Source organism: Cydia fagiglandana, chromosome 6 (genome assembly GCF_963556715.1).
Source record: "Cydia fagiglandana chromosome 6, ilCydFagi1.1, whole genome shotgun sequence".
Classification (NCBI taxonomy): domain Eukaryota; kingdom Metazoa; phylum Arthropoda; class Insecta; order Lepidoptera; family Tortricidae; genus Cydia; species Cydia fagiglandana.
The window spans coordinates 18,431,118-18,445,374 of record NC_085937.1 but is presented as its reverse complement, the minus strand read 5'-3'; the positions used below and the strand labels follow the sequence as shown (position 1 = coordinate 18,445,374).

At 38.0% G+C, this 14,257-nt stretch overlaps 1 protein-coding gene across 1 annotated transcript; it reads left to right on the top strand.

Annotated features, from left to right (window-relative positions):
* Nucleotides 1-4,047: 4,047 nt before the first annotated feature.
* On the top strand, nucleotides 4,048-5,988 carry LOC134665530 (catalase-2-like). The gene is made up of 2 exons (XM_063522505.1): nucleotides 4,048-4,173; nucleotides 4,480-5,988. Exons 1-2 carry the CDS (start codon nucleotides 4,048-4,050, stop codon nucleotides 5,986-5,988), a joined length of 1,635 nt encoding a protein of 544 aa, XP_063378575.1.
* Nucleotides 5,989-14,257: the final 8,269 nt, after the last annotated feature.

Genomic DNA, 14,257 nt, shown 5'->3' with positions numbered 1-14,257 from the left:
ACCCCGTTTTACGGTACCTAAACATAAACAATTATTAACCTTAGCCAGGCGTCGCCAAATCCTCAGTTTAGAAACGAAAACTACCAGACATATATAATAAATTATTATTCTACTTGTAACCAATGCTCATGTCAAATTTAATGATTTTTCAGAATGTCTTTTTAAATTGAGGGCGTAATTTTGATGTGACTCTCAGAGAACACTAAAAATAGCTAGCAGAAAGTCCATGGCAGCCAGTAGCAGTAGGTACGGTGTTTTCGTTTGTACCAATTTACACTCGGTTGTGTAGCATTTATACTGCAATTTATGATTGTGATTATATTCCTCATTGAGTTTCAACTCTTTCTTTTACCTATACTGCGCTTGAATCGGAAATCGGAATGTTCTCTGACAATTTAATAATAAAATGGGCCAATTTTTTAGTTTTAGATTTATTTCTTTATTTTTGGACATTTGGCTTGTAGTTACTTACCTGCGGGATGGATACGAAACCACAACTTGTCCCGAAAAACAGTTACGAGTACAGATGCAACGGATAGTTGTTTGGCCGGAAACCGGATACCGCATATTCGGCCTGTCCATCGGCCAAATATCCGGTATCCAGCCGCCTAATATTCGACCAGCGGAACTATACCTACATTTCGGTTTTTCAGGTGCGCATTCTGCAGGTTTGACCTGTTTCCTATAAATTCCTAGTAAACGTTCGCGCGGACTTATTTCTAGGTTCGAAATGAGTGCGCGTGCAAGTCAGTGTACTTAATGATTAAATTGTTTTAAAATAATAAACAAGCATGATTACGACCGTGTCTGTTCCTTAAATCCAATTTGTTTACTCCGAAATCAAGCAATGTTACTATCCGGTATCCAGCCGGATAGTAAATAATGGCTGGATAGGCCGGATACCGGATAGTAACCGGATATCCGGTGCATCTCTAGTTACGAGTTACGAGAGTATTAGGTACCGTACTTTTTTGTAACTTGTTTAGGACACACGGTGAAACTGTGATTATATGTAATGTACAGAATAGAATAGGAATTCCACTATCTATTCACATAATTTTAGAAATTAGCCCAAATGACAGTGATCTTGGTAGGTATACTGAGGTTGGGGTTGGTAAAAACCAGGAGCTATGATGGACTAACCAGTGGTAGGACTACCGTCTAAAACCACTAACGAATTCCGACTCGGCATTTTAGAGGAGCGCTATCAGAGAGTTAGGATCACTATCAGAATTCGACTGTGTACAATTAGGTACTATAACCTAATATAGTCCGTAATCGAATAGGAATCGTAATAATCGCTAATATTTAATCAGTAATCATCACGTATAGTTTGTAATTTTTAAGGGGGTCAAGTATGATAATTATAATATTAGTAGGGATAAATAAAACTTCGAAAACAAAGGCATGATCTACAATCATTATTCATATAAGTAAAGAGTGTATTAGCTCGCGGAACAACACATAATGTCACGGTCGCCGGCCAGTTTAGCTGACATTTGGTCGTAGGTGTCACTCACGCAACCGCGAACTGATTAGGGGTTTTTTGTTCGTTTTAATAATAGATTATGTTGATAAACAAGACCGAAGTGATCCCATAAGTGTTCCGTACAAAACTTTGTTCACAGTTTTATACGGAACACTATAAAACATGCTGCCCTTTGCGTCGAGTTTTTCATACTTTAAATTAAACCTAATAACGCTCTAGCATCGCTAGGTGCACTAGAACGACGGTTGCTGCCCTCTTTTTCAGAGCTTTTGTGGGACGCATTCCATATAATATTACGTGTGTTTGTGATAAGCGCCACTTCTCCCTCCACCAATTTCGCACCTTGCTAAATACTGATGATGATGATGATGATGATCCTTCCGGCCGATTTCGACCAAGGCGACAACATCAACTCTTAGGTGGATGGCCCAGAGCGATGGTAGAGGGCTAAATACTATGCAGATAGGGAATGCAATCTAGATCTCAAAATTTCGAGATCTCGCGAGATCTTGCACGAATTTTTGAGATTCGATCTCGTTGATAGGATCTCAATTTGCACAGCGGGGTTAAAAAAATTGTATCCTTTTACTTATGTAAAAAAATCACGCAATTTATTTATATACCGTAAAACCATCCAACTAATTTATTTTGTACTTATAAAAGATTATTATTCTTAATGTAATGAAGTAATTACTGAACATTATGTAGCCGTGCGATAGCCAAGTCATTTTATGTATTAAAAAATAAATATATCTAATACGGACCAAAATAACCCACTTGATTTAATATTAGGTACTTCTCACAATACAGGTTTTTTTTGTAGTAGAAAAATTTACTTGCATCTTTTTACATGTAATGTGTTTGATGGGATATATAGCTGGAAAGATAGTTGACCCACCAGAGACATCTCTGCAGCTGACTGTATTAATGGCGGGCTTAACGGGTGACTCACTCTAGACCGGACCGGAGCCGGGCCGGAGTTTCCGGCGCTTCGTTCTTATGGAAAGCACCACGTGATCACTATCCACCATCATAGAAAATGATATGTCGGTTGCCTCGGCCCGGGCCCGGCCCAGCATCTTTAATTCAATAAAATATTGGTGTAAACCCAATTGACTACATCACGCACCTATGTAACATTATAATTACATGATAATGAGTAACAAGTAGAAGCAAAGCGAGAAGCGAGGAAACTGCAAATTAATTCAATTTATTGATGATTTAAAGGGGAATCGCATGCAGTCGATAGTTGTTTTTCGATCATTGCTCATAAAGTGTTAAAAAATGTGCAATGAAAAAATAGACCAAGTTCTTTTGTACCACCTACATAGATATGAAAAAAAAGGCACAAAAAAAACGGTCACCCATCCAAGTACTGACCCCGCCCGACGTTGCTTAACTTCGGTCAAAAATCACGTTTGTTGTATGGGAGCCCCACTTAAATCTTTATTTTATTCTGTTTTTAGTATTTGTTGTTATAGCGGCAACAGAAATACATCATCTGTGAAAATTTCAACTGTCTAGCTATCACGGTTCGTGAGATACAGCCTGGTGACCGACGGACGGCCGGACGGACGGACAGCAGAGTCTTAGTAAGAGGGTCCCGGTGGTACGGAACCCTAACAAGTACCTACATAGATATGAAATTTAAATTCTGTACCATATACAGTACGTCTTTACCATAAGGGCACACGGGGCCCGAGCCGAGAGCAGACAGTAACAGTATATTTCATTATAACACTTTATATAGTATATTTCATTACCTAACCATAATAAATAGGAGATCATAGTAGAAAAATGTTAATTTAATTCACTTTCTTTACTTCCTAAAAGGGCCCCAAATTCTTATGTGCCCGAGGGCCCCAGCATAGTTTAAGATGGCCCTGACCATATACCCACTATACTATATGTACAAAACACGTAAATACGTTCGACAGCATCAAAATTTTAAAGGACAAAAGGTAAAAAAAAATTGCATCATTTACCTAACTATTTTATTAGGCAAACGACAAGACGAGTCGCCTGATGGCTTAGCACTGAAACACCAGAGGGCGACACGTGCGTCGCGGGAATTTAAAATGGGAGTACTTAAGCTCTTTTCTTGAAGGAAATACCACACGACAGTTCATTTTACTGTTTAGCTTTGTGAAGCAAGAAGTTTGTGATAAAACGCACAGTTGAGAGCTGCCAACTATCTAAGTGGTAAAGATGGGAATGTTGTCGAGGGAAGAAGCGGCAGGGATAAACCGAGCAATAGAGACGAGTGGAAAAAGGAGGCCTTTGCCCAGCAGTGGGACGTAGTGGGCACTTAATGAATGAATAATAGTTATACTGGGTCAAGCAGATCTTGTCAGTAGAAAAAGGCGGCAAATTTGAAAAATGTAGGCGCGAAAGGATGTCATCCCATAGAAAATTTTAATTTCGCGCCTTTTTCTACTGACAAGATTTGTTGACCATCTATATTTGTTTATTTTGAACTTGACCAGTCCCACTGCAATGTTTCTCTATAATTATATTTATAAAAGAAGGCAGTTTCCACACATACATGATAGATCATGATGTGGCGAATAGTTTTGGGTGTGTTTTACGTTTTCATACAGAAGAATGTTGCTGCAGTCAATCACCATAATGTCACCCTGGACCCCGCTTCGAGGCAACTGCTGGATTTTAAATTGATGCACCCGGTAGGTTTTTTGGAGAGGGAGAGAATTTTTTTCCTAATACTTAACCTATTGAAATCGACTATAATGATTACATAATTATAACTTCCCACTTTTGCTTTGCCTCATTAGCTCATTACATATTAAGACTACCTACTTAAGTTGAGTCAAGTTACAAATATACCGCTGAATAAACGCTAAAATAAAATATGATTGACGAAAAAAACATTTTCGTATTTCAATTTTCGTATTTTCATTTACTAAGTTACATTTTTGGGATATATTTTTAGTATTACACAGTTAGTATTTTAATTGCTACGTATGTTTCAGCGGCCCATAGGAGTGTGGGCAACGAGCGCGGGCTATCCAATCGAAGTCCGGGAGACTGTGACGCTGAACACAGATGTCTTCAACAACCCCTACTTCTGGGATGAGCAGTCCAGCGCCAACCACGAGCGCATTCCCGAGCGCGTCGTCCACGCCAAGGGCACCGCCGCTTTCGGCTACTTCCTGGTCACTCACGACGTCTCCAAATACACCAAGGCGGACGTCTTCAATGGCGTCGGAAAGATAACAGAAATACACGCCCGTTTCTCCCGGCAATCTCAAAGTAAGGGCGGATCTGACTTAGTCAGAGATGCGGGAGGAATAGCTTTCAAATTTTACACCAATGAAGGTAACTTGGACATTTTGTGTCGATCCTTCCCAGTATTCCCCTACAGATCGGCGGGCGACTTTACGAAGATCGCCCACGCCGGAAAAAGGAACCCAAAAACTAATCTCATGGATCCAAATTCTAACTTAGACCTCATAACCAGAATGACTGATCCTCTTAGCGAATTTCTGTGGTTGCAATCTGATTTTGGTCTACAGAACGGATACAGAAAGATGGATGTATACGCGATACAAACGTTTGAAATTAACAACAAGCATGGCGATAGCTACTTCGCAAGATTTAACTTTAAGGCTGAGCAAGGATTAGAACTACTCACCAATGAGGCTGCGAGAATCCTACGCTCCAGGGATCCCGACTACGGTGCAAGAGACCTCTATAATGCGATAGCCGTTGGAAACTACCCCTCCTGGAGGCTGGATATGGACGTCATGTCGAAACACCAAGTCGAGAGGCTCGACTATAATCCTTTCGATGTAACTAGAACATGGAAAAACGGAACGTATCACACCGTTACTATTGGACGCGCAGTATTAAACAGAAATATTGACAACTGGTTTTCAGAAGCAGAACAAGCCCTGTACGATCCCGGCCATTTGGTTCCGGGTATTCCCGGACCGGTCGACGACATGTTCAAGGCCCGAAGATTCTCATACCGCGACACGCAAGCGTATCGCTTAGGTATAAACCATAACAGAATAGAAGTGAATCGACCAGAGTATAAGCCCAGAAATTACAATCGTGACGGAGTTCCACCTAATTTAGACAATATGAGAGACGCGCCGAATTACTACCCTAACGCTTTCAACGGCCCAGTTCCGCATGTGGATGTTGCACGGCCTCGGGATAAGATAAAGATTTATGACCGTAATGCGGTAGATTTGGAGCCGCTGTCAGAGTTCTATAATACTCGTGTCACGACGGAAGACCACAGGGAAAGAATGGCAGCGAATATTGCAGAATTGCTGGTGAGATCAGTAGAATTGGTTCAGAAGAACTTCCTGAGGATACTGTTTTTAGTAGACCAAGATTTGGGCCACCGCGTGGCACATGCGCTGGAGGTCGCTCGGAAGGAACTCATCAAAAATCGCCCAAAGCTCTTCGTAGCTAATCCACACCCAAGAATCCTCGACATACATGAAAATCAATGCCCTGCTCACCATTGAAGCCTATGCCTGACACAATTGCGTCATAATTTCCAAAATTGTGAACTTTTATTAATTCTAACCAGTCTTAATATTTCCTTGGCTTAAAAACTTAATGTTGATTATTGTGTGAATTACAAACCCTTTAGCGCCAGCCACCTATATAATATGTTCTAAAACTTCTAAGTACAGTCAGCAGCAGATATACCTGAGCGGGCAAGGTGTCCAAGAAAACATATACACTTCAATCGTCACAAAAATAAGGACATCTAAGATGTCATTTTCATGTAGGCTTCCAGTTCGTCACAAATACCTTAACTTCTGAGTTTTTCTTTAACACATACACCCTTATTTAATCACAATGACAATAACGGTTAAAAAGTCAGTGGTAACTAAGCAATCAAATTCAAGCTGCTGTTATTAATACCTACACGCACTGCCAATCACGTACGTCAGCAGCCAGGGTGCCACCAGTTGCTAAGCAGTTGTTATTTCAATGGTAACTAAGCATCAACATTTTATCTGTTTAACTTTAAAATAAATACTGTAGCACTACGAATTGACACCTCCTTTCTTAAAAAAGTATTTTATCGTTAAGTGTCAAACTTATACAATAAATAAGTAGGTTCTACTAGAATGATCGGTTTTTTTATTTTAACTGTCATATGCAGCTGTTCTTCCAAACCGTTGATCATATTATATACCTATGTTAATATATTTATTTAGCCCACTTATAGCCACTTGCACCACCCCACTAATCCGGGGTTAAGCGGTTAAACCGTTAACCCAGTGTCAAATCGTACTGGTAACCATGGTAACTTAATGTTTAACCGGTTAGCCAGGGGTTATTCAAATGGTGCAAGTGGCCCTTATTGTAGTAAAATATACTATACAGGGTGGCCCATTTAGATCGGCCAGTATGGGAAAATCTGATACTATACGATATACACCGATCTCTTCTTAGGAATCATGTCATCGATTTTAGTAACACGAAAAACTGCATTCATACATTAAAAAAATGTGTACTCAGCTCGGGAATCGAACCCCGAACGTTTTGAAAAATAAAACTAAGACTATTTCTATTTAGATATCGATTGTGTAGGTCTTAAGCAATAAATGTTACTATGAAACATGATGTCTGAAATTAATAAAATGCATTGTTTTCATATCCTTTAATTTAATTTAGTAATTTTTCGAAGAGACCAGCATTTTTAGGGTTCCGTACCCAAAGGGTAAAACGGGACCCTATTACTAAGACTCTGCTGTCCGTCCGTCTGTCCATCGACATCCGTCCGTCCGTCCGTCTGTCACCAGGCTGTATCTCAGGAACCGTGATAGCTAGACAGTTAAAATTTTCACAAATGATGTATTTCTGTTGACGCTATTATAAGTAACAAAAAATACTAAAAACAGAATAAAATAAAGATTTAAGTGGGGCTCCCATACAACAAACGTGATTTTTGAGTAGTAAATATCAAATGGCATTCCGCACAGGAGTAATCTAAGTAACGCCCACTGCGGGTTCAAACCTACAACGTCCTGATAGAAAGTCGTACATACGCTACATGTGACATTATCTTCAAAAATTATATAAACTAATGCGAAATTAACATAAAACCAGAAGACACAAATTAATAATAGAAATGAAATCCAAAAAAAAACAAAAAGCTGTAATCTCTATAGTTCGTTTTTTTTAGCATTAGAAAGAACTTCGCAGAAGTAAGCTTGTGGTTCCAAATCCGGCACTTTTAGCGGTAATAATTTGAAGTAAATTATATGTATTGACAATGTTACATTAGATAATTCAATAATTATTAACAATTAAAGAGCCTGATAAAAACTGCACGCTTGCTTCTGTGGAGTTCTTTCTAATGCTAAAAAAAACGAACTATAGGTGCGTACGACTGAGATTTGAACCCGCGGTCTCTGCTTTGAAAAGCAAACGCCTGTTACTGAGACCACGACGTGCCTTGACAATTGGCTCTAAATTCGGCTTCAGTTAGCTTTTGCTATGTGTCATTCGTCTTGACGATTCTGTTAAAAGAAATAGTTTGCAGTAAGTTGACCGAGAGGCTCCTGTCAAATGGTTGAAGGGCAAAACGTGAGATAGATGTATGTGATGACAAGACTGTACTGCTTTCGATGATTGTCAAAACGCTTTACCTGAAATTAGCATGGCTATCTTTTATTCAATATTCGACCATACTTGTATGCTTTAAAGTCTATTTTTCCATATTGTTCAGATATATTTGACACGTTGACCGCTTAGATACCATTGGTTTTTTGATAGCTAAGGTATCAATGACTTGTTGTAAGTGTAGAAATTAATGAATAGCGACTGTTAACATATTTGTGACACGTTGAGCGCTCACAAGTAAATACTACCATGACAGTCAACAACTTTTTGACAGTTTAAACGTTTACCTCTCTTTGAGCACCTGGAGTGTATAGCGACTTCTGCTGCTGACTGTACTCTAATCCGTTAAAAATCCCAATTTATCCTTAATTACACTTTTCTTTCTTAAAATTGCTCGAACCGAAGAGTTCGGTACTATCAGAAACTCGCATACAGTGCCACAAGAAATTCTAGAAATAAAACAATATGGAACTTCACAAGTTGACTTATAAATCACAACATTTTTGTGAAAGTTTTGTAAATAGGATTTTTATGTAAAAATATTTCTGTTTTCAACCAGTTATTTCTCTGAGAAAATAAATATGCAGTAAAGTATGACCCAAAACTTAAAGCTACCGTAACAGATTGTGATATGATTTAAGTATCTAAAGAAGCTTAAAATAAACCATCTGCTACAATAACTATTTGCTGCTGAAGCTCAATCAATCAATTTCTATTAATTTCTTCTCGATCTGTAGGTAACAAACCATTGATCGGCCTTAACTAGTAACAATAATTCAGTAACAGTTTGTTCGACGTAATGTTAGAAGAAGCCGACGTAAAATGCCGTAACAGTGTCGTAACGTCATTGACAAGCGGTGAGCGTAGGGCACTCTCGATTGTTAGCATTTATAGCCTTTACCTGCTTTCAATTAAATCAATTGGTCAGTGAGATGACTCATAACATAAACATACTCATATGTAGTGCATTTGTTGTAGCGTAAGTGGCTACAGCCATAAGTCACATATTCAATTCAATTCACATTTTCGGTAAGTACTTATGGCGGTAGGCCGGTACAATAAAGCAAACAGGTCAACAATTAGTATGCACACTCATAAAGGGACTCCTTTAGTATCAAACAGTTATACTGGGTGCCGTATGTTAGAAGTTGTATATAACTGATGATATTAGGAACTCCGTAAACGCGATGTAGGAAATGTATAGCGCTTCATCCCTACAAAGTTGCACTCTTTAGAAATTAAACTATTAGAAACTATTAGAAATTCTTGACAGTGACAGAGGAGAGGAGAAGCCACATCGCCATACACATGTAGTACATTTGTTTTCCATCGTATTTTCTCAGAAGCGTTCGTCTTTATCATGCTACTTCGGTCAACTTCAGTACTTTTTACAAGCTTTTATTTAGATCCTTGCACCTGACCGTTGTCTGTGTGTATTCAAATCTTGCAAGTTAAATTTGATCCACTCCCGGTTTCCGATTGAGCTGAAATTTTGCATACATACGTAAGTCGGGTGAGAATGCAATATTATGGTGTCATCGAGCTGATCTGATGATGGAGACCGGAGGTGGCCATAGGAACTATGTGATAAAACAACGAAACCTAATTGTGTTTGGGGTTTTTAGAATTGTCTCGATGAGCATTAGTTGCCTGTGGAAAGAAAAGTACAGTCAGCGACAAAAGCTTGTACCAAAAAGCGGCCAAGTGCGAGTCGGACTCGCCCATGAAGGGTTCCGTAACAGCAAGTAACATAATAAAATTGCGGTTTACGGTTTATGACGTATTAAAAAAAAAACTACTTACCAAATCTTGTTCAAACCAATTTTCGGTGAAAGTTTGTATGGTAATGTACATCATATATTTTTTTTAGTTTTATCATACTCTTATTTTAGAAGTTACAGGGGGGGGGGACACACATTTTACCACTTTGGAAGTGTCTCTCGCGCAAACTATTCAGTTTAGAAGAAAATGATATTAGAAACCTCAATATCATTTTTGAAGACCTATCCATAGATACCCCACACGTATGGGTTTGATGAAAAAAAATTTTTTGAGTTTCAGTTCTATGTATGGGGAACCCTAAAAATTTATTGTTCTTTTTCTATTTTTGTATGAAAATCTTAATGCGGTTCACAGAATACATCTACTTACCAACTTTCAACAGTATAGTGCTTATAGTTTCGGAACAAAGTGGCTGTGACATACGGACGGACAGACAGACAGACAGACAGACAGACAGACAGACATGACGAATCTATAAGGGTTCCGTTTTTTGCCATTTGGCTAACGGAACCCTAAAAATGAATTTTTTGCCAAACACTTATTTGTACCGAGGTTAACTGAAATAGCAAGACACGTTCGTACGTATACGATGAAAAATAATTGCTTTACAATGCACCGTTATCGATGACCCAACGCACAATAACAGTGCATTTTTATTGCACTGCAGCACGCTGCACCGGCAATAAGTACGTGTTGCTATTGCCAGTTTGCATTTAAATGAAACTGCTTTTCGACTGAATGATATTGCACTAAAAAGATGACCTGTAAGAAAGACTTTGTTAGTAAGGCATTTCAATAAATATTGTTAAAATTTTAGCAACTACGTAAACGCCACAAGGTCTATTTATTAAAAAAAATAAACTTTAAAAAAACCGACTTAAAAAACGGGGTGAATAGGGACAAATATTAAAATAATAATAGTAGATTTTGTCTCATTTCAAACATAGATAGAGAGAATCATACTGTCTTTGTCTTTACGGTAGTACTAGCACCCAAAAAAAGGATGAGAATAGTTTTTGTATATACAGGGCGTTTGGTACATCGTTTGCCAAATTAAAACGGCAGATAGGTTGACTCATTTGCTAGCATCTTCCCAGGCCTAGAATTTTTTAATTTAGCGCACTTTTTTTTCACCTTTATGCCAATTTTTCGTAAATTTCAAATTTTTACTTGAGCAGTAGAAAAAAAAACACTACCAATTTTTTTTTCTATGCATGAGTTTTCTGAGTAGATAGCAAATGACTCAACCTATCTGCCGTTTTAATTTGGCAAACGATGTACCAAACACCCTGTATAGCCAGACTAAAACGATAAATTGATGATGCGGACACATTCTTTAATTCTCGGCATTTTGTTAATGATTTTTTTCTTCTCGCCCGTTGCTATGAAACGTGACAATGATTCAGTAATGATAGATATGAAAGCGATTATTGACCTCACTGTTTAATTGATCCACTATCGATCAATTCTAGATCAATGGAGTAGGGTAATGTTTAATTCGAATGGACTCGTATCATGTATTCTACGTATAATTTCTAGCTGCCCATACGTCAAACCTTGCCAAGCAAAATGAAATTTTATTTTGTCAACACAAATTTCAAATTGGACTGGAACAGGAGACCTTTTTAAAGGTCTCTGGGCGGCTAGAGGATAATATAGTCGGTACCCACTAGATTTGAACCATTTTTATAAAATTTGTGCCAAAAGCGCCTACTACGAAAAGTCACGTGATAGGTAATTACCATTATTTAAGTGTTAATGTCGCTACCTATTGTCATCTTGGATAGCTCTCCTGAAATAAGCCGTCGCGCTCCCATACTGAAGTAGTAGGAACCTTCTACAACACCTGTGTGATGACTCAAGTTAGAACTAACGGTCCGGGTCTGGGCCGAGCCTTCCGACACTTCGTTTTCTATGATGTGACGCTTTCTAAAACTGAACGAACCGGACCCGGACGGGTCTAGAATAAATCTGCCCTTTATAATAATTATGCTCCATCTTGTAGTGCAGCGATCGGCAACCTTTTTGCAGCCAAGGGCCAAATAGTAGTTACCGAAGTTGACGCGGGCCGCACTTTGTTAATATTTATGACTTTATCATCAGATATTGTCGTTTGTCAATATTATATACCTACAAAATGGCCAGGGAGGCTCGCGGGCCGCAAGTGAGAGGTTTTCGCGGGCCACGGCCGCTGGTTGCCGACCGCTGTTGTAGTGGATATGATATGTGTTGTGAACCTTTGGATAGCATGCGCGTACGCAATAAATAAAGTTAATAAAGGGATCGAGACGCGAGTGCGAGCATTATTTATTATGTTGCAATCGGATAATGTCATCTGCGGGTTTTATTCTGACTTCTGTTCATATTGATTAATACTTTGAAACTCTGCTTATCTTGAAAGCGTTTACAAGCAGAGGTAAGCAGAGAATATAATACATCATCATCAGTGTGTTCGTTGTTGTACAATCACCACACAGGATTGTTATACCATTTAGGGTAATCTCTAATTCCCTATGTAGGTTATAAACACATATCATAATTTACAGCGCATATTGTGCTATACCTACTTTACCGCGCTAGCGCGGTAACTATATGTATAGCAGACTAGCACTATACGTGCGTATGGCGAAAATTTAAAGGGCCATGTGTACTGTATGTAAAACGTTGTACAATACACGTGCGGTAAGAACTCCCTTCGGTCGTGTTTCAATTGATCGCCACTCGTTGCCAAATTCCTACATTTCGCACTTGTATCGTAATGTTTTGGCCTACTTTTTTGCACATTTTTCCTTTTTTACAAGATATTTTCTTTTTGAGAACATTAATATATAACTACAATTTTACATTACCCTCCTCTTAATATTCAACAAGCATCATACGATCATAACACAACACAAAACTTTTAGCATTCATTAAAATTTACTTTTATTGTAATATAAAAAGGTTATCACTTTAAGTGCTAAGTATATCTACACCACTGATTTATCGACCCTGCCATGTGATCCCATCACACAACTTCATCATAATAAAATTTCTAAATATCATATCAACTGGCATTTAGTCATGCATCTTTTGAAAAACTCTTAATTGTGGTTAAGTGGCAAAATTAACATATCGCGATAAAATGTCATATTAGATAATGCAAGCAATATAAACGTGACAAACACAAATTATACAATTGTACATAATTATTTCCGTTGTACCTCTGAAAGTGTTTTTTTTTTAGAATATAATATAGTTGTCTGTAATCATTACATTACGTAACGTTACCATGGAGATCCGTCCACAACGTTACCATGGAGATCTGTCCACAACGTGACACTTCAATTTAGCTATAAGACGTTATCACGTCACAATTTGATAAAAGATTATTTTTTAATCAAAGCATTATGATTTATGATTGCATATTAACTTTAAAACTAACCGTCTCTCGTGGAATTTTGTTAGCAGGTCCGATAGTTATTTCGATATTTTTAATCAATTAATTTATACTTAGATTATTTCACATAATATTTCATAATATAGAATATTTTTTATGTCTATAAATGATCTTACCCACAAACTGAATCGTCCGAGCACGGTATACATATACGTAATTACGTACTTATAAATAATTGACCTTTCCAATTGAATACAGCTTTTAATTTTACAACCGTAAAGAATTTTCGTTACTATTCGAAGATACACCCGGTAGCACCATTCAATTTATTTTTAATCAATTTTATAAACTTTAAAAAACACAACTCGATGTGCGAACAAAAATGTTCATTGCTTGGAGCCGGCATTCAATTGCAATAATTGCGCCATATAAATATTTTAGTTCACATTTTACTTGACAGATCTATAAACCTATTTGCCAGAGGAATCAAAACCTTACTCTCTAGACATAAAGAATATTTTAAAAGTCATTATTACCTTATATTAAGAACAGTTTTTAGGGTTCCGTACCCAAAGGGTAAAACGGGACCCTATTACTAAGACTTCGCTGTCCGTCCGTCCGTCCGTCTGTCACCAGGCTGTATCTCACGAACCGTGATAGCTAGACAGTTGAAATTTTCACAGATGATGTATTTCTGTTGCCGCTATAACAACAAATACTAAAAACAGAATAAAATAAAGATTTAAATGGGGCTCCCATACAACAAACGTGATTTTTGACCAAAGTTAAGCAACGTCGGGAGTGGTCAGTACTTGGATGGGTGACCGTTTTTTTTTTGCTTTTTTTTTTGTTTTGTTTTTTTTGCATTATGGTACGAAACCCTTCGTGCGCGAGTCCGACTCGCACTTGCCCGGTTTTTTTTATAACCTGCCCCCGTCGTGACGAGTAACGTTGTTACAGCAGGAAGATGACTCTACAATTAAGTATAAATT